The sequence below is a fragment of the Chlamydomonas reinhardtii genome, chromosome 12, assembly GCF_000002595.2.
Source record: "Chlamydomonas reinhardtii strain CC-503 cw92 mt+ chromosome 12, whole genome shotgun sequence".
Taxonomy (NCBI): domain Eukaryota; kingdom Viridiplantae; phylum Chlorophyta; class Chlorophyceae; order Chlamydomonadales; family Chlamydomonadaceae; genus Chlamydomonas; species Chlamydomonas reinhardtii.
The window spans coordinates 3,819,684-3,839,969 of record NC_057015.1 but is presented as its reverse complement, the minus strand read 5'-3'; the positions used below and the strand labels follow the sequence as shown (position 1 = coordinate 3,839,969).

The following is a 20,286-nucleotide window of genomic DNA, read 5'->3' as shown; positions in this document are numbered from 1 at the left end:
TGTCTCGTCCTTACGGCAGAAGGGACCCGGGTACGAATCCGGATAAAAGCCCAATTATTTAAAAGGCGAAAGATTGGTGCGAAACCGATTGGTGATCCCACGAATGATAGGTAATTGCCCTTAGTGGCAATTGCGGGCTTACGCTGCAACCTAGAAAGGTCGTGGTGCAGAAGTCCGATTTAGTGGCGAGGTCCGAGGTTCAAGACAAGGCTCAAGATCCAAGGCTCAAGGAGGAGCGCCATGGCTCCTCGGTTTGCACGAACTGGCAGTGCTCCACTACTATAACGCGGCGTTTCCCTGGCTCGATATGCTAGGTGTGCAGGCTTGGATGTAGTGGACTTTGAAGAGCGGCCTAGGACTTGGAGGTTGTAGTTTCGGAGGTTGTGACTCTTTTGTGGTGAGGCGTCAGCGTGAGGGGGGCGGGCCCTCTCGCCCTAGTCACCTTGCCACGTTAATCCATGCCAGGCCCTATGGGCCGGCGTTGTAATTATTATTATTATTATTAAGCTCGTTCCAGCCACCCACCAAACGCGCCAAGGCTCCTGGCCGTGGTAATAAGAAGCCAGCGGCTGATGAGGAGGAGCCGGACTTTAGCTCTGGTTCCGATAGCGAGGAGGAGGCGGAGTTTGAGAGCGGTCCTAGTTCGGAGAGGAAGGAGGCGGCTGCAGGGAGTGCGCGGCAGAAGGCCACGCACGAAGCAGGGCGAGCGGCGGCCATCGCGCCTGCAGATGTAGTGAGAGGTTTGGTGATGAGAGAATGACGCAGCATTGGGTGGTGTGCAGTGTGTTAGGAGCTTCCAAGACTTTCCCGTTCAGGTGCTGAACTTTCCCGTAAAAGGGCTTCACTTGCCCGTAACAACTTCCCCGCCCGTAAGGACTTCCCCGTACCGATTCCTACTTTCTTTGAAATGCATACGGGGAAGACCGTTCCGGGGAACTACCCCCTGTTTTTCCGGGGATCCACCCCCTTGCTTCCCAGAGTGCATATATGACTCGCCACTCATTACGATGCTGCAGTCATCACTCCCTATCTATCTACCGTCTCCAATCGCTCCCCATCCACCTATCTAACTGCAGTTGCTGCGCAACACGCTGGTGTGCCTCGGCTCGCTCCTGGACAAGCTGCTCACCTGCACCGACCTGGCGGGACCCGACCGCCCTTTGGGCGATGCGGATGCCTGCATGGCTGCCCCCGACTGCGTGTGGACGACCCGATCCGCCGTAGAGCCAATTCCTGAATATCTGGACCTCATACAGCAGGGCGGCGGCGCAAATCTTCGCGTGCTCAACACCAGCACTCCGTGGCTCAACACCACCACCTACAACACCACCGCCGCCGGCAATGCCACCGGAAATGCCACCTACAACAACCTCTTATATGGTGCAGTGTTCGACGCGGATAACATGATCAGCATCCTGCAGGGCCTGATGCGCTACCTCACAGGTGTGAATGTGTGATCGAGTTTATCTTGCTTGTTGTGTGGTGGGCGGTCCGGAGAGAGTGCTAGCTAGCTTACGGGGCAAGTGGGGAAGACAACATACATACGGTACAGGCGGAAAAATCTAAAAATACATCTAGCCGAGTTTGGTGTGCCTGCTGCGGCTAGCGTGGCGGGTGCACCCGTGGAGCAACCCGGTGTATGGGTGGGTGGGACCGTGGGTGGGTGCGTGCCCCCGGAAGGTCAGTGTTCTATCTATGTTACGTATGTTAGCCTGACCTGTTTTGCAATGCCACTGCATGCTGCGTGAGCACCTCTGAAATCTCCGAAAGACACGCGACAAGGACCACATGCCTATTACCGTACTGACGCTATGATATTCAAAATTGACAAAATAAATTATTTCTGAGGAAATGGACCCGATAAATTTATTCCCATCCCATCTCGGGATGTCGGGATGTCGGGATGTCGATCGGGAAAATGTCCAGGCGCGCGGGTTCGTGCCACTTGCCCTGTTGCCCACGCACATGGTGTACACCATAAGTCCTGTAACAACCCATTTGCCGAACGTAACATATATACGTAAACATATACATATCTTGCCAAAGCGAAGCCAGAATGAGGTTAAGGGGTCGGAGCTGGAGAGTGCGGTGGTGACTAAGATTGGGCTGAGCCTGGGGTGGGAGCCGACGTGGTGGGTGGAAGCCGCGGACGGAGGCCAGCCAACAGCTGGGAGCTGCTGTTTGAGACGGATGGTTCTGAGATGGCTGTGGGGGCGGAAGAGGAGTTAGACGGTGGAAGCGACAGCGAGGATGACATGCCGCTAGGCGCGCTGGTGCGAGCCGCGATGGAGGGTGAGGAGGAGGTGGATGGAGGCGCAGCAGTAGTGAGCGCGCGGCAGTATGGTTGTGCGTGCAGCAGGCTGGCGGTGCGATATATGGTACCGAGGATGTTAGCCGTGACTGCCCAACGTCAGAAGTCCAGAACTGCATGGGGGTTGGGGTGGATGCGCGTACGTGCTGCAGTACATGTGCGTGTGCGGTATCACACGTCATGTGCATGGTTAGGATTTCCGGCCCCCGCCCGCCTGTGAAATTGACGGCCAATCGCGCAATTAAAATTCTGATACTTAAACCTGTCCCGCGGCAACCAGCTTAAATTATTAGAGATAAGATATCAAGCGTCAGTACGGTAGGCCGTGCCTTGTGCTATTGATGCATTCCCCTGGTCGGTCGTGGGTGGGTGCGCTACGGCACCGCCGGTCGGGATGCCATGGGATTAATTTCGGTCCAGGCGAGTTCGGCACAGCACTCCGCGAGATGGGGCATTACGATTGTGCTTATTGAGAGGAGTGCATCAATACCACTTTGGAAGAAAACGCATGGGGTTCAAGGGGTGCACGGCACGGTTTGTGTGTAGGGGGGTGAGTTGGTTGGATTGGCGGGAAGGTAGCTAGGGGGCCCGAAAGGTGATGTAACATGGGGCCGAAGGAACACGTATGTACCACCCCTGGCGTTATCGCATTTACAACAGTGGCCTTTACGCTGTTGTTTGCCCACATGACCTTTTGCAGATACGCCGTGGCCCCCCACCCGGCCGGCGGCCGGCGCCGCCGCCACCCTTGCCCCCACCACCCTGTGCACAGCCAGATGGGCTACCGACCGGGATCGCCTGGCTCAGGTGTACACACAGTATTACAAGCAGACAGACGTGAGTAGATTGCGCGGGTTGGTACGGGCGTCTGGTCTGTTACGAGGAAATTGGCGATCGAGTGGTTGCGCGTCTGTGCTGGTGTGGGGGGCGTGCGTGCGTAATAGATGCCTGGGCGCATGCAGCACACATTTGCTTGCTTGCGCAGGGGAGCGTGTTCGGGGTGCGGCCGGTTATAATTTTGTGGCGAGCATGCAATCGCTGTTCTACCGGTATTCCTGTGTGCCCCATGCGCCAGATGAGCCTGGACGGCAGCGACACGCACGAGGAGTGGGCGCTCAAATTCTTTGGCTCGCCCAGCGCCGCACACGTGTTCGGCACCTGCGCAGTCTCCAATGTCTTCCTGTCTGCGGCCCTCAAGTGCGGCACCTCCACATCCAGCAAGGACGCCTGCACCGCGCAGCCCTACTGCGCCTACGTCCGCGTCGACCCGACCTACCACATCTGCGAACTGCGCCGGCTGGAGCCGCTGGTGTCCAGCGACCCGGCCATCTTCACCAGCGACCCGTGGGGCGCCGCGCTGGCGTCCCTGACCGCCAAGTGCATGCCGCTGCTGGACGCCAACACGGGGCGGCGCTACGGCTCAAGTGACTGCGGTGAATACCGGCAGTCGACGGAGGGCCGGCAAGGGCTGACGGCACAGTTCGACGCGGCAGCCCTGCTGCGGGCGCCCAGCGCGGTGCTCAATCCCAATAACCTGCGGCCGTCGTTCTACACGGATCAGGCTGCACCCGCGCCACCGAGCCCAAAGCCTCCATCCCCGGTGCGTGTTAGCGAGCTCAGAGTGTTTGCTCTCCAGGAGTGTAGGCAGGCAACTTTGTAACATGCCAATGTTGCACACAGATTCCCCCAAGCCCGAAGCCACCGTCACCACCGTCACCGCCCTCTCCTGCGCCACCGCCGCCGGTACGCACTGCGATGCCGACCATGCATATCATGTGCTGACTGAACCAGTTTGCCTGCTTCACTTGCACGCGAGACTGGCGCTCTTAACGTGCCCTGCATCGTGCAGCGCCCGTCGCCGCCCAGCCCACCGCCTCCATCTCCTCCTCCGCCGCCACTGCGGAGCCTCAAGTCGTTGCTCTTCTCGCCGTCGCCACCGCCGTCACCGCCGCCTGCAATCATCGTGAGTCGTGCCTACGCTTTCTTGAACTAGTTCTCGCCTGCTGTATCTTGCACATGCATGCCCAACTGGCCCGCTTTGCCAAACCTTTCCTTACCGCTGCCGTGCAGGCGCCGGACCTGTCCATCGAGTCGGAACCGCCGCCCCCGCCCGCCATCGTGCCGGACACCCAACCGCCGCTGATATCGCTGCTGGGGGACGCGACCCTGAAGTTGAAGATCTATGACCCCTACGTCGAGTACGGCGCCACGGCGATGGACGCACGGGACGGTCCCGTGCCCGTGGTCACCTCCGGCGTCGTCAACACCAACGTCACGTCCGTGGACGGCAAGCACCCCGTGGTGGGTCTTGGGGACTGCCAAGCTTCGTGCGCGTGGCAAAAGCTCACAGCTAGCTTCCTAGCTACATCTGGGAGACTGGGGCGCATTGGGAAGCCTCATTATCGCACCTTACCACGCCCCACCTTGCTTACCGCGCACAGGTGACGTACACGGCTCGAGACCGCGCCGGCAATGTCGCCTCCATCCGCCGCGTAGTGATGGTGTCGGACGCCTGCACCGCGTCTGGCGAGAGGAGGTGCCCCAACACGCTCAAATGCTCCACACTCAGCCTGTGCGATTCCGCCCTCACCGCTGTGCTCAACTTCTTCAGCAACAGCTTTGGAGACGTCGCCGCGTCGAATTCTGGGTCTTCGGACGGTGGCGGCTCGGATGACGGTACCGACTCCAGCGGTGGCGGCAGCGGTGGAAGCGGAAGCAGTGGCAGCAGCGGCACCAGATCCACTTCCGCCCAGCGCTCCCGCAAGCTTCTGCCCGACACCATGCCTCCGCGCCTGTCACTTCGTGGCACTGGCACCCTGTTCGTGACGCCAGGCGGCGCTTCGGGCATGATCCACAGCCTGTACGTGGACGAGCCGTGGGTGGACGAGGGCGTGGATGCGGAGGACGACGTGGACGAGTCCTTTGACGGCAAGACCAACAAGGTGGTGGCGCTGCCGGCGACCGCCATCGTCACCAGCGTCATTGCGCCGTCCGGCGCTAAGGCGGATGCGATCAAGACCGACACGCCCACTGGCGACCAGGAGTCCGGCGGCCTGCCATGGGTGATCACCTACGACGTGAGCGACGGTGCAGGCAACCGCGCGCCCACCATGCGGCGCCGCGTCTACGTGCTGTGCCGCCCGCCGGAGCGCGAGTGCCCGCGCACCGACCCCTACGAGCCACGCACGTGCAGGTGGGGCCGAGTAGCGCAAGCTAGAACGCGAAACTAGCGAGGCAATCCAACAAACGAACCGGCCGGGTATGTCCAGCAGATTACGATACCGATGGTGATAAAGGAATTCGGCCAGCTGAGTTGTCGAAAGGTCAACCTGGAATACGAAAGGCCGTGCCCGGACCGCGCCGTTTAACGCGGGAAGAACACCAACTTATTCCTGTCCATGTTGTGAACGCAGTGTGGAGAAGATCTGCGGCCTTCAGGTTCAGCCCAGCGACGGCCAGGGCGGCATGAGCTCACGAGTAAACAGCGGCATGATCTTTAGTGCAGGCGACGACGGCGGTGGTGATGGCCACAGCTCGGGAGTGAGCGGGAGTAGCACTGGCAGCGGCAGCAGCACGCGCACCGGATCGGGCGCCACCAACGATGTTCGTGTGGTGCAGCTGCCAGGCACTGCGTACACAGCTGCCGCGGCCGCCGCCGCTGCTGGGGTGACGTTCACAACCTCCGGCAGTAGCAGCACTGGCAGCTCCCGCGCCGCCCTGGTCGCGGCCACAGGCAAGAGCGGCAGCAGCAGCGGCGGCAGTAGCAACTCTCGCAGCAGCAGCGGCGGCAGTAGCGCTGCGGAGGTGGACATCCCCGACACGCAGCGCATTCCCAAGCTGACGCTGGTCTCGGACTGGTTCAACCGGTTCAAAGCTGGCAAGCCCTATGACAAGTGCAAGCGACTGGAGGTGGCGTACTGCGATCCAGGGGTGAGCGTTGCGAGGCGCTGGGGCATTTGGAGGTACTGGGGCTAGAACGTCCGGAGCCTGGTTCTGCATCTGTACCGCACGTGGTACGGAATGGCCCCCTTGCACCTACCTGATGCCGTCTGATGCGCTACCTGCAATAACCATACATATGCAATGCAGGTGACGGCCACGTTGCGGGTACCGGGTGACCTGAACGGGAAGGTGATCGCGTGCGCCGACCGCGCCCGCGCCGCTGGCATCGCCTCGCCGCGCCCCTTCGACCTCATGGGACTCAAGTACTGCGACCTCGACACCAACACGCCCGGTGTCGTCACCGTTTCCTTCCACCTCACCTGGCCTTCCGTCGGTGAGCTTGGGTTCCGCATGTTGTGTGTGAGGCGTGTGGTCCCACGCCTGTGGTCCCTGCCGGCATAACCTCAGTGCAACCTTCTCACCTACTCCGCCTGCAAGCGGCCACATATGAATCTGTGTTTGCTTCCCTGCCTTGCCTCCAGGTGAGCTTGTGGTGACCCGCACCATCATCATTGAGGACACCTGCCCCGACGGCGAGAAGCTGTGCGACAATGGCCACTGCAGCACAGGACCCACCACCTGTCTATCTGAGATTGGTCTGGGTGGTGGCGGCGGCAGCACCACTGTCGTGCCCACAGCCGAAAACGCTTGGGCCGAGGGAGGCTCGGGCAGCGGCGGCACAACAGCCGCGGACCTTGCGTCTGTCGTGCCTGCCGCCGGCTCGGCTGCAGCGGCTGGAAGCGGTGCGAGCGGTTCAGGCAGCGGCGGTGGTGGCGGCTCGGGATCTGCTGGGCCAGGTGGTAGCGGCAGCGGAAGCAGTAGCTCAGGAGGCGGCTCGGGTGGTAGCGGTGGAAGTAGTGGCTCCGGGGGCGGAAGCAGTGGCGGCGGCTCTGCGAGTGGCAGTGATGGAAGCACCGGAACCGGCAACAGCGGCTCTGGAAGCAGCAGCAGCGGTGGAGGCGGCACGTCCGGAGGTTCCTCCGCCGCAGGTGGCTCTGGGGCGCAGGCGGCTGCTTCGGCTGCGCTGGTGACGGTGGTTGGCAGCGGCACTGTGGCCAGCGGCGTGACGCTGTACACGGTCCCCGGCAGCTCCTCCGCCAGCAGTGCCACCGCCTCTGTGGTCGCCGCCGCGCTGCCTCCGCGGCTGCTGCTGGCGGTGACGGACGTGCTGGGGCGGCTGGTGCACGTGAAGCGCGGCACGCCCTACCTGCGCTGCGCCGGCGAGCAGGTGCCCACGCTCGAGCTGCCCTGCGAGCCGCTGGGCCTGGCCTCAGACGACCTGGACGGAGACCTCACAGACTGGGTGAGCGGACTGGGTGGGGGAGGGGCGGGCGGTGGCAGTGGGGCAGCGCGGTCGGGAGTTGGGGGAAGTTGGCGGCGGAGAGGTCACGGATGGAAGCGAAGCTGTTAAATGCCACAGTGTTTTTTTAGGTCGGCACGTGCATGTAGGGATCGACACCCTCGATGCACTGGACTTGCCACCCGCTCATCACCATTCTCGCTCCTCCCCAGGTGACGCTGTGCCCGCCCGCCGACTGCGCCCGGAGCCAGTGCCGCGAGCACGTGAGCAAGCAGCCCGCGGCGTGCGGCGTGGACACCGTGAACGGCGACGTGGGCAGCACCTTCACACTGCGCATGGTGGTCTTCAACAGCCGCGGCCTCAACGCCACTGTCGGTGAGCTGGCGCGGGTTCTGTGCGTTTTGGGATCTGGTATGCACTTGCGACACCACGCATGCCTCAACACTTGACGGTCCTCCGCTGCCCTTCCCGCCCCGCCCGCCTGCAGAGCGCGTGGTGATGGTGGACAGCCCGTGCCCCGATGGACAGTACCTGTGTGAGAGGGCACCCAACAGCGCCAACGCCGGCGGCCAGGGCGCCTCCGCAGCCTACATGTGCAGCGACCTGCCGTGCGACCGGCGCAAGGCGCTGCTGGAGGTGGTGGCGATCGCAGCCAAGGCCACCAGCGGCGGCGGCAGCAACATGACGGTCGACCCCACTGTGGTGGACGTGGAGGAGGTAGTGTTTTCGCCGGTGCCGCGCATCTACCTGCTGCCCTCGCTGCACCTCGCCACGAACCTCAGCGACGCACTGGCCAATCAGACGCTGTCGCTGGTGTACCGCACGCCCGCGCCTTTCAGCCTGGCGCCGTGTAACGTCTTCTCCCAGGGCGTACCGCTCTCCACCTTCTCGCCGCGCCCGCCATCCCCGGCGCCCTCAGCCTGCAGGCCGCCGTCACCGGCGCCACCCAGACCTCCAGGGCCGGCGTCGGGCAACAGCAGCAGTGCCAGCGGCGCGGGCCGGCGGCGCGGGCTGCTGCAGGCAGCGCCATTGCCGCCTCCAGCCTTCCAGCCGCCGCCGGTCCCTGCAGCCAGTAGCGGTAGCAGCAGCAGCGCCGCTGCCGGCGCCATGGCCGGAGCGTGTGCTGCAGTCGCCAACGACAACAACGGCAACGACCTCACTCCGTATATCAAGTCCAGCGTAGCTCAGCTGTGCCCTGCGGGCGCGCCCGCCGGCAGCTGCGGCGGCGGCTGCAGTGTGGCCCAGCTGACCACGGGCAGCTGCCTGCCGGGCATGTACCGCGTACTGTATCGCGTGGAGGCGGACGGGGGCACGGAGGCGGTGGCGCAGCTGGACGTGGCAGTGGAGGAGATACGCGCCACACAGCTCAACTTGACGCTGCAGCCGTCGCTGCCCACCATCATCCAGCTGCTGCAGCCGCCGTCGCCTGGCGAGCTGCCGCCTACCCCGGAGGACGTCGCGGGCAACCGCACACAGGTGGAGGCCATGGCGGTGGCGCTGGCGGCCAATGCCTCCGCCCTGACGGCCGCGCTGCAGCCGCTGCTGCCCGGACTGGGTCTTGACCCCGATGACATCCGCAACCTCAACCTCAGCGCGGCAGTGATGGTCGTTGAGCTGCCGCCACCACCGCCACCGCCCTCGCCGCCCTTGTCACCGCCGCCGCCCGGCGCACCCGCCTTCCCACCGATGCCGCCCAATGCAAGCTACCCGCCGCCCAGCCCATCGCCGTCGCCACCTTCGCCGCCGCCGCCCTCGCCTCCCGCGGGCCCGCCGCGCTACGGTCTGCAGCTTGCAGTGCAGCTGACCACCGGCGTTTCGGACTGCCTGTATACAGCCACCGGCGCAGCAGGCGGCGGTGCAGCAAGCGTGTCCTTTGCGGACTTGAGTACATCCCGGCACCGCAGCCAGCGCCGCCGGCTGCTACGTGTGCGGCAGGAGGCGGACGCGGTGTGGCGTACGGATGAGGACGCGGCCCTTCTGGAAACGGCCACAGCTGCAGAGCGCAGGAAGCTGTTGGACACTCAGTCTGAGCCCTCCGCAGAGGCCTCAGTGGTGGATCAGCAGCTGCAGTGGCGGCGCCGTGCCGGGGAGGAGGCTGCGACGCCGCTGGAGCGCAGCCTGCGTCGCCTGCAGTCCGTAAGTGCCACTTTGGAGGCGGCGCTTGAGGCGCTGGCCACCGGGCGTTACACGGAGCCGGCCTGGATGGCCGAGTGGAGCGAGGAAGACGAGCTTGAAGCAGAGCAGGACGCAGAGAACGAGGCCGGCGAAAGTGAGGATGTCTTTGACTTCAGCCCACGGCAGCAGCGTCGCCTACTCCAACAGGTGCTGGCAGGTGGAGGCGGCTGCGGCTGCAACCCCGCACCCTCGCGCACAGTCTTCGCCTCTTCTACTGCCGCCAACGCTTCTGCGGCGGCGTCTGCTGTCGTGCGCGGCGCCGTAACTGGGACTGCGTGTGTGACGCCCGCTATCGACGGCGCGTCTGCTGCCGTGGGACTGCTGCTGGGCGCGGTGTCGACTCTGGACGCGTTCGGTCAGGACATGGACGTGACGCAGGTCGCACTCATCGCGGCGGTCAGCAGCATCAACGGACGCATGGACGAGGGAGATGTGGTGAGCGGGGTTTGGGCTGCAGCTAGCAGTAAGGCAGGCGTGCCGGTGATTCGTACTGTGTCAGGCTGTCAGCTGCTGTGCACGGCTAGTCCCCTATTGTGCGCATGCATGCCCCTGACTGACCCCTGCTGTGCTCGCACCTGGCGCCCTTTGTCACTTCAGCGCAGCGAGCAAGGCAGCACCAACTGGGCCTTCACGGCTCGGGACTCTGTGAAGAACATCACCACCACCGCCACCAAGCTGACCAGTGTGGTGCAGGCGGCCGCCAAGACGCGCGGCAACCAGGAGCTGTCGTCGGTGGTCGGCACCGGCGTGGCGGACGTGCTTCAGGTGCGGACCGGCGGTCAGGTGCTGTTCCTGTATCTAGTCCCTATGGGGGTTGTTAGAGACGCTGACCTGATTTGCTGCTCCTGCCGATTTCGTTTGGTGACTGTGCCGTACAGGTCATGGTGTCGGAGGTGGCTGAGTCCGCCAAGACGGCACTGGCGAGCGCTGAGGGCATCCTGTCCGGTTACGGCATCAACTCATCCACCCCTGCGGAAGAGAATGAGCGCAAATTCTGCAGCTGCATCTTCAACCGCAGCGAGCCCACTGGCACGAGCCTAAACTTCGTCGCAAACCGGACCGCAAAAGCCACAGACGGCAATGCCACGGAATCGCTGCCACCCATGCCGCCTGCACCGCCGCCGGGCGTGCCCACGCGGCCCCCGCTCTCGCCAGACGCTGGCGGCGGCTCGTCGGCTTCGACTGCAGCAGCCAGGCGGCGGGGGCTGCGCGCTGCACCCCGTGACACGGGCGTGGTGCCGGAAGATGACCAGGCGGCAATGGATCCTGACAAGGCGTCCTGCCCAGACACACCTAGCGGGCCTCGCGCCATTCGTAGGCCAGCCAACAGCCAGCAGCAGAGAAGGCAGCTCCAGCAGAGCTCTGGATCCACAACGACCAGCAGTGGCTCTACCTCGTCATCTTCGTCGGCATCATCGTCGGGCACTGAAAGTTCGTCATCCCGTGGCAGTATGACGGCTGCTGGGAATCAGCTCGAGTTTGCGAGCGGCCACGGTGTGCTCATCAATGACACGTTCGATTACAGCCTGCATCAGGTCCGCTCGGGCATGCGCACGCGCAAGCTGACGCAGGTCGGCCGCAACAACCGAGTCTTGCTCGGACTGCTGCTGCACCAGGTGCGTTAAGACTCAACATGCCCCGTACCATGGCCTGGACTTGTCCTTGCGTGTTTTTCCAGTCTAACATACCTTGATTTCGTGACGCAGGTGCGGCTGTCTGATCGGGACGTGCGCAAGCGCTCTGGGCGCTACATGTGCACCTCCGCCTCGAAGACACGCCAGCTCATCACGGCCTGCGGGGGCGAGAACGCTGGCGCGCGTGTGGTGGGTGGCGACCTGGGCGGCATTGGCGTGGACCCCGTGTTCCTGCCCCGCTCGCCGCTGTTCCGCGCGGGCATCAACCCAGACGACTATTACAACACCAGCGCCGGCTCATCCGACATTAACCCCAACGGCGTGCCGTTCGGCTTCTTCCACGAGGAGATCGCGGGCCGGCCGGACGGCTACCCGTTGTTGCTGGACATTGGCATGTCGGAACAGCGCGCGCGGGAGGCCTTCATCTTCCTACGCGACGGCTCCTACCTTTCCGCCCAACTCACGCAGTGAGTGCAGCTACAGCCTTTCGCTTACTTGCTAGCCTGTTTGCCCCTTACTTGCGGCATGTGCCTGCTTGCTGGAAGCTGGCCTTCCTGGACTTGAACCTGACCTGATACCTTGCATGCACCCCCCACACACCCAGGTCCATGAGTGCGGAGCTGGTGACGTACAACCCCTCTGCCTCTGTCTTTGGCTACTTCCGACTGATGTTCAGCTGGACAGCCAACGGCCTCATCCGCTGCGACGCCACGCTCGTGGGCCTGCCTGCAGTCAGCTACGCCGATGCGTTCGCTGAGTTCTCGGTGCGTCAGGGTAACGGTGGGCACAAGTGCTGGGCCCACTGCCATGGTAGTGAGGAATTTATGAACATAGAGCGCCACGGAGTCCAGAGCAGTACCAAGCGTGCTTGGATCTTGCGCATAGCTAGATAGGCACGTGCAGTCGCTGTTGGTTGTGAGGGGTTACTTGCTGGCCACAGGCTGCCGGAATCTCAAGCACAATGGTCAACATGCTTCATCTCCCTCTGTGCCTGCCCCTCCTCCTTTCCCTTCTGCCCGCTACGCCCCACAGAAGTATTACCGCCAGGTCCTGCCCGACATCTTCATGGTGATGTTGTGCGCGGGCTACGTGTGCCTGGTCGCATACGACATCTCACAACAGCTCAAGGAGCAGCGGCGGAGTCGGCTCATGGCGGCGCGCGCGGCAGCTTTGCCGCAGTACGAGGCGCCAGTGATCGAATGGCCCACAGCGCCCGAGTTATCGCGTGCCAACTCCCGCTCCACGCACCACCAGGGTCTCAGCCGGCCCATGACCGCAGAGAACTCCCGCACAGGGACGCGCTCACGGCCGGCGTCACACAGGCAGGGCGTGGGCCACCTGGTCAGGTCCAGGGCCGGCAGCGCGGCACCCAGTGAGGCAGGAGGCGTGTCCAGCCATGGCAACAGCGACAGCGAGAGCCCAGTGCGCGCCGGCATTGCTGACGGGCCGCAGCCGGTCGCGGAGGGCTACGAGTGGCTGCAGCAGCCGGGGCATGACCACTACGACGCGGAGCCAATGAGCATGCCGGGGGGCTCACCCACCCTGTCCATGAGGCTGCCTGCCCGGAAGCCCGGCACTAGCAGCCTCAAGGCGGCTGCCGGCAAAACCCGCGCCGCCAAGATGAAGTGCGTGAGCATGGCAATGGGCGATGTGCCGGAGCTGCCATCTACCGTGGCGCTTGAGCCTGTGAATGACGGGGACGGCGACGACGACGCCCAGCGCATGAGAGCGGCGTACGAAGGCAAGCGGAGCCCCCATGTCCGGTTAGTTGGACTTTGTCGATTGCAGCCGCAGCACCTTTACGAGGCCAATGCACGACCACTTCATGCGCGCAGGCTATGCGGCGGGAGGTGGAGCCGCCGGTGCCAACGTGTCCATGGTGCTGCGCTCGCGCCAAAACCACGAGAAGCCACTGCGCCGGGACCCCTACAGCAAGCGCTACCGGCCATCACTCCTCAACCGCGACATGCGCCCGGACGTGTCTCAGATGCTGCTCATGCACCAGCAGGAGCCCATGCGCCACGGTATGCACTCTTTGGAGGATTGGAAGCAGGGGCCAGCATCTGTGACCGTGTTTGCATATTTTTGATTTCCAGAGCGCTGTCACGTTAGGATGGCCCTACCTTGCGCCCCTGGACCGCAGGCGGCCTGCGCCCCATCGGCAAGGCCATGACGCAGGTGGTGTACCGGCCCCGCATGAAGCCGTTCTGGATGGCGTTCGAGGCGGTGGTGTGCTGCCTGATGGTCGCTGCCATGACCATTTACTTCGTCTACTGCCTCAAGCTCAGCGACAGAAACCAGTTCACGGCCAGGCAAGTGACTCCTTGTTCTAGAGCTGGAGTCCTCTCCTGGTACCTCTGCAGTCTCGTTCGAGAACCCAAGATCCTTGGGTTGAGGTTCCTGTTGTGCTCCTGCGTGCGCACCACCCCGCCGCCCACAGGTACCAGGTGTACGAAGCGGACACGTACGCCCCGGCGCACTACTGGCTACTGAAGCGGCAGGAGGGCGCCGTGGTGGTGCAGGGCGCAGACACGGCCGCTGCGGTCAGCAGCAGCCTCAGCGGCAACAGCAGTCTCAGCGGCAACGGCACCAGCACCAGCAGCGGTCTGACGGACGCAGTAAATGGCACCGTTGCAGCCAGCATCCAGGTGCTCAGTGGAAACGGCAGTAGTAGCACAGGTGGTAGCAGTGGCATGATAAGTAGCAGCAGCCCCAACTACAATGCTGCGGGCCGCTGGAGGGCGCCCGAGGACCCCGCACCGCTGAAGAGCTCGGGCACCATGTTTCAGCGCGTGCGCCACATGTGAGACGGCGGATGAGCGCTGCTATCACCCGGCTCTGTTTAAGTGTTGGTGCATGTGGTAGGAAAGGAAACAAAATGGCATTCGTGTCCGCACTCAGCACTACACACTGCCCCCACATTGCCTACTAACCCTGACCGCCCACCCACCACCGCCCTGCCTGTCTGCCGTTCCGCCACCGCCCCGCGCCATCCCTCCACAGGTACACGATGTACGTGACGTACATGCTGCTTCAGTCTCTGGTGCTGGCCATGGTCATCATCCGACTCATCCACTAGTGAGCATGGCGGAAGCGGGCTCGTGCGGCTCACGCGGGGGCCAGCTTGGGCATATTGGGTTGCTTCCGTCACGTTTTCTGCCCAGAGTCTGACACCGCCCCTTCCCTCGCCCCGCCTTGCCCCTGCACCCTACTCGCCTACCTTACTCGCCTGACCGCAGCGTGTCTTTCCAGCCACGGCTGTCTCTGATTGCGGGCACGCTGTCTCTGGCGTTTTCCGACCTGATGCATCTGGCTCTGGTGATTATGGTGGCCGCGATCATGTACGCCGGCGCCGTCATGTGCACCTTCAGCGAGCAGGCGGAGCAGCTGTCGGGATACGAGTACACTATCCTTTACATCCTCAAGTACCTGCTGTTAGGAGACGATGAGAAGGTTTTCTTCGTGAGTCAACCCGCAGCACGCAGGGGGGAGGGGGCGGCACTAGCATGGACACGACAGGCACCGCATTCCCTTGTGTTTCTTTTAATGTGACGTGTGCCCTGGCCCCGCTGCTTGCAGAACATCCTATGGGCCCCGCTCATCAAGTCCACGGGCCAGACCTTCCTGGCCCGCCTGCTGTACGTGCTGGGCCCCATCCTGTTTGGGCTCATCTTGATCATCTGCGTCATGGTCATCCTGTTCCACCCTTACTTTATGATGAAGCAGGTGGTGCGAAACGCACCTGGCGTGCAAAGGGTAAGCCGCCGCAGCTGCCTGCGTACAGACAGAGCAGGCGCTGTTGATGTTGCGTCATGTCGCGTATGATGCGTGAAGCATTTAGCAATGCTCAAGCATGGGCACTTGTGCCATCGGCGCCTTCTACAGGACATCTACCTCATCGTCAGGTGGCGCTGGCAGCACTATCGCCATCAGGCTCCCAAGAACAAGCAGCTTATGCGCGCCCTGGATGGCTTCATGGCGGGTGGGGATGCTGAGGCAACGTCCCGCCGCCAGCAGCTGATCAACGCATTAGCGACCACGCTAGCAGGGCCGAGTCACATATGGCGCAGGCTGAACGAAGGACTGGGCTCGCGGCCAGTCTCAGCTGCGCCACAGCAACAACAGCAGCAGCAGCCGGTCAGCGGTAGCAAGGGCGCTAAGTCGTCAGTCGACTTGGGAAAGCCTGGCGGCGTGGCTGGCATCGGCTCTGGCAGTGACAGCAGCAGCGGCCTGGAGTCGGCGGCTCTGGCGGCAGCCCTTGGGAAGCTGCTGCCACAAGGCGCAATAGCTGACAGCAATGCAGAGGGCGGACCCCCTGCGCGCTCGCTAGCCAATCCAGTGACGCGGCGTGCTTCTTCGACCGCCGTCACGCCCTCTAGCGTCAGCCTGCTATCCAAGTCCGTGGCGCGACGGGAGCAGCTGCAACGAAGCATTGAAGGCGGCGGCCTGGCCAAGGTCAAAGCCTCTAACAGCGGCGGGCTGCTGTCAAGGAGCACCTCGGCCTCCAACAAGGTTGCACCGCTGCCCGCAGATGCAGCGGCGGCGGCGGCCGCTGCCGACATGGAATGGGTCGGTGGCGGTGGTGGCAAGGCGCGCAGCATAGACGCAAGCCCAACTCCCAGGAGTAGTGCGGCGCTGGGCGGCGCGCATGGTGGCGTGCATAGCGGCGCGCGGTCCCGTCTCTCCAAAACAACATCGAAAAGTATACAAAACGATTCTAGGCTTGTGTTCCGCCCGCGCGGCAGCGGCGCTGCTGGCACAGAGTCTGGCACTGGCGCAGATCCCCTCATGCCACGTGGCTCATTGGGCTACAGTCGACGCAGTCAGGAGGGCAGTGCTGTGCCCGGTGTTGGCCCCGGCAGCGACCGGCCGAGCCCCAAAGCTGCCTCCGCCGCGTCTTCCGCAGCTGCCGCCGCGCAGCTCGCAGACGCAGTCATGGCCAACCTGACCAGTCGTTTTGGCAACATCACCGCGCCCGAGGACGAACGCGCGAAAGAGCAGCAGGCCGCGGCAAGCGCCTTCGTCGCCCTCGCGCGTGCGGATCCCCTGCGCAGCCATAGCAGCAACAGCCGGCCTTCAAGTGCGCAGCGGCTGCGCCTCGCCAACGGCGGCGCTTCGCCCCGGCCGCCCAGCGCCCTGGCTGGCCGCAGTGCATCCGGGGCGGTAGTTGGCAACAGCCCTACCAGCAGCGGGTCCGGCGCTCAGCCTGGGCTCGCTACAGAGAACAGCTGGGCGCAGAGGGGCCCCTTGGCGCACGCAGCCAGTGCGCCAAAGGCCATGTTGTCGCCTCCACTGACGGCGCCTGATCGCTTCAGCCGCGCCTCTGGCAACGAGGCCCTGCAAGCAGAGGCGAGCAGGGCCGAGGGGGGAACGGACGGGGCGGGAAGCGCTGCCGCTGCCGGCGCTAGTGGAGAGCAGCGGCATCTCATGCAGCTGATGAGCTTCGCGCCAGAGCGTCCCGCAACGTATGCACACCTGGCAAGCGGAGCTGTTGGTGGTGCGAACGGAACTGGGCAGGGCAATGCCATTAGCACGTTGGCAGCACAGCCGCCACTGCCGCAGCCAGTGTGCATGCAGCGTCCAACCTCCACTTTCCCCACCAGGCGAGGGCTACGGTCCAGCTCCGCCATCCGCACAACCGCCGAGCTAGCGACGCTTGCAACTGGTACCGGATCCTTGTCGCAGGCCGGTCCGGGGCCGGTGGCCGAGGCCGAGGAGGATGCCCAGGAGCAGGCGGTGGGCGGCACACGGGATGCAGCGGCGCTAGACCGCCTCCCTGACCTGGACAGTGACTCTGGGGAGTCCGACAGCGGCCGTGTAGCTGAGCTGGCGAAGCAAAAGCGACAGGCACTGCGCAAGCGCGCAGCCCCAGGGGGCGTCAGCTTTGGCCATGCGCTGGTGTACGAGCTGCAGGCAGAGCAGCAGCAGCAGCAGCACGGCGGCGCCGGTGCCGGCGGCTGGACATATGCGGCCGCCCTGGCTCAGGTGCAGCAGTTGGTGGCGGGTCTGTGCAGCATGGTGGCGCAGATGCGGGAGTGCATCGCCCAGGTGCAGGTGAGCTTCTGCGGGCTACGATGCGGGCCTAGAGTGGGGCGCTGGGCACAAGCAAGCACATGCATCCCCAGGCAGAAACACTGCGTGAACACTGCTTATTACGGTAGCATCGGCAGATGGCTTCCTTGTCGCTGCCCGCCCCTGACGAATCCATCCGCCATTGTGCTCCTGCCCCCATAGGCCATGTCGGCGGCACTGGAAGCGGTGCACAAGGAGCTCGCCCTTGCTGGGCCCGGCTCGGGGGCTGCTGCCGCCCTGCGGTCTCCAGAGGTGTGGCGCGCCGCCAAGCAGGCGTTGGACAAGGCGCAGGGCCTGCTGATGCCCAAGGTATGTTCGAACGGTACACCTCCCTGGCGTGCGGCCCATGTATCACTCATTATGATGATGCCGGTACCGGTTGACTGCGGGTTGATTGACGTCTCCCCTGCGCTCGGCCGCCTTTCCCCCTCGCGCAGGCGTCTGGGCTGCTGACGACAGCCGATGGCCCGGCCGGAGCTGGCGCAGTAGTGCCAGCGGGACTGTTCGGCCCCACCTCCTCTGCTGGGCTGCCGGGTGGAGTGCTCGAGGATCGCAGCAGCGCTGTGGGCCAGCTGCAGCTGGCGCTGGTGCAGCGGCTGGGCCCCCATGAGGTGCAGGAGGCGATGATGAAGGTGAAGGCGGGGCCGCAAATGGTCAACGCAGCAGAGGAGCGCCACGGCGGTCACGACGACGGACACAGGCGGCAGATGATGCATCACGCGGTCCCGGGCATCTAAGGCGTATGCCACAAAACAATTTTCAAAACACCTGCGACATCAGCAGGCAAACACTGAGAGCGTATTACTTTTGCATCTTTACTCATGCTTTTGCGCCAGAGCGTTGATTGACCAGGGCCGGTCCCTCATGTTCGGCTCCCCCGTTCCCACCGATTCCCACCGATCCCCACCGCGCCACTGACAGCCCCCGTTCCCAACACCCCCAATAGCCGTAAAAATCAGTGAACGTTCGCTACATCCGTGGCATCCGGGACCCCCAGTCCGTGTCGTTCGAAGCTGTGGCACCCTTACTTGCGCAACGTTAGCCACGTGCCCACCCCGGGGCCGTAAACTCAGTAACTTCAGAACCCCCGAACTCAAACCAAACCCCCCCCATACACGTTCAAGCTGAGGAATGATATGGACGCGACAGCTATCAATTGTCATTGAATCTTGTCATCAAATTGTCAAAGCATTGCCATAGCTTCAGAGCAAACCTGTGCTGTGGGGCAATCCAGGGTTTTGTGCGGGCGTTATTATTTCTTGTCGGGCACTGGATCTGTGCGTGTGTAACGTGTGCTATTTGTATGGTTGGTTTTCCTGGCTTAGTTGTCTTTTCTAATTTCTGGCCCAAGAGCTCTGCTGGATCTGCGGCGGTGCCCAGTTGTTGGCAAGGAGACAGAAACAACAGCGGCGCTTGGGCCATTTGTGTTGATGTGTGGTGTGCGCTTGCATGCAGCGCAGCGTGGAAGGCTGATAACTGTGATAAGGTTGTGCATGATGCCCGAATGTGCGGGTAAACTGCGTATGCTGTGCACAGCCTTTGGCAGGGCTGTTTCGACACACAAGAAATATGGGGGTTCGAATTTGGGGATTCTAATGTGACAGATCCCCCGAACTCAAACCAACCCCCCCCCCGTACACGTTCACGCGCGGTGGACTGGGCGGGCATGATGGCACCGATGGCTGATAATGGGGAAGTGTGCAGCAGCTATGACCGACTGCGGCTACAGGCTACGAATGTAACGTGGGATTTACGGGTGTCTCAGACATTCTCCAATTCTACGGCTGGGTGGGGTGGGGTGAGGGGCAGAGGAGGGGCGGGTGAGGGGCGTGGATGCGGATGAGGGGCATGGATGCGGATTGTCCCTTGCAATGGTTTGCTGGAATGGCATTTTGCTAGACGTCGGCAACTCCAACAACATCCAAGTATGTCATTACGATTCATGGTGCTGTTTGCTAAGGCTGTTCGCGGCGCCGTTCCTTGTAACATGCCCGAATGCTCTATCTGTAATGCCCATCAATACATGAAGATATAAAGAATACATCGGTAGTGGATATGGCTCGACTTCAGTCGCACACGCAATTTGCCGACCAGCGACCACGATTGCCTATGCCAGCCAGCCACTAGTCCGCATCAATGTATCAGCATCCTACATAACACTTTATATTGCTTGAGTTAATTCGGGTGGCCAACTCTGCGGCTTTCGAGCCAGGTCTTTGTCGCAACTCCCATACGGCCTTTTTCATGCGGACAAAGCACTAGAAGCAGGAGACACTAAACTTTGGCAACATGGCACGATTCCACTGGTCTAGGCTCTGCCTGCACAAAGGTATTGCACACCCAGGAGAGCCGGATCAACGCAGTAGATTTTACGTTGCAACTGGCATGAAATCATCGCGCGTGGCACGTTCTATGCACGATTTTCGGGTGGGCGACTACTTGGCCCTGTATCAAGAGAATCGTGACGATGCACTCGACCAAGCCTTCGCGCACGGCCCGAATCGCGACAGGCTTGTCAGTTTTGCATTCACAATGTCATTATTTAGACACTTGCACAGCGTGGTGGGCGCAGCGCCCGCTAATTAGTTACTCGCTTGTCGTCGGAGACACGGGGCCATACATGGCATCGCCGCAACAGGCTTGTAATTTTATTATATTGATTTCACACTTTTATCCATGCTTTTGCGCCAGAGCGTTGATCAACCATGATCAACCGGTTTTGTGCGGGGGTCATTATTTCTTGTCGGGCACTTAGTCTGTGCGTGTGTAACGTGTGCTATTTGTATGGTTGGTCTGTGCAGAACACGCATAGATTGTTGGGCACTTTCCGCTTTGGCCGGGGTTTCTAAGGC

The 20,286-nt window shown here is 62.7% G+C and overlaps 2 protein-coding genes across 2 annotated transcripts; both read left to right on the top strand.

Annotated features, from left to right (window-relative positions):
• The first annotated feature begins 828 nt into the window (after window positions 1–828).
• Window positions 829–2,927, top strand: CHLRE_12g515426v5 (uncharacterized protein). Its single transcript, XM_043068294.1, has 2 exons — window positions 829–925; window positions 1,077–2,927. Exons 1-2 carry the CDS (start codon window positions 908–910, stop codon window positions 1,455–1,457), a joined length of 399 nt encoding a protein of 132 aa, XP_042918389.1. The 5' UTR covers window positions 829–907; the 3' UTR covers window positions 1,458–2,927.
• Window positions 2,928–3,138: 211 nt separating this feature from the next.
• Window positions 3,139–19,188, top strand: CHLRE_12g515400v5 (uncharacterized protein). The gene is made up of 26 exons (XM_043068293.1): window positions 3,139–3,148; window positions 3,387–3,911; window positions 3,992–4,054; window positions 4,161–4,274; window positions 4,382–4,612; window positions 4,753–5,504; window positions 5,725–6,241; window positions 6,401–6,587; window positions 6,736–7,556; window positions 7,766–7,928; window positions 8,041–10,163; window positions 10,326–10,493; window positions 10,607–11,344; window positions 11,435–11,829; window positions 11,967–12,126; window positions 12,395–13,103; window positions 13,198–13,386; window positions 13,506–13,674; window positions 13,803–14,165; window positions 14,366–14,440; window positions 14,602–14,824; window positions 14,942–15,118; window positions 15,248–15,952; window positions 16,190–17,416; window positions 17,597–17,743; window positions 17,872–19,188. Exons 2-26 carry the CDS (start codon window positions 3,387–3,389, stop codon window positions 18,169–18,171), a joined length of 11,241 nt encoding a protein of 3,746 aa, XP_042918388.1. The 5' UTR covers window positions 3,139–3,148; the 3' UTR covers window positions 18,172–19,188.
• The last annotated feature ends 1,098 nt before the right edge of the window (window positions 19,189–20,286 follow it).

What these genes read in the sequence shown, in the direction of transcription:
- CHLRE_12g515400v5 (XM_043068293.1), top strand. Translation starts at nt 3,387, where the DNA reads ATGAGCCTGGACGGCAGCGACACGCACGAGGAGTGGGCGCTCAAATTC. An exon ending in GCCCAAAGCCTCCATCCCCG is followed by an intron (nt 3,912 to 3,991) that starts GTGCGTGTTAGC and finishes TGTTGCACACAG; the next exon opens with ATTCCCCCAAGCCCGAAGCC. An exon ending in TTTCAGCGCGTGCGCCACAT is followed by an intron (nt 14,166 to 14,365) that starts GTGAGACGGCGG and finishes ATCCCTCCACAG; the next exon opens with GTACACGATGTACGTGACGT.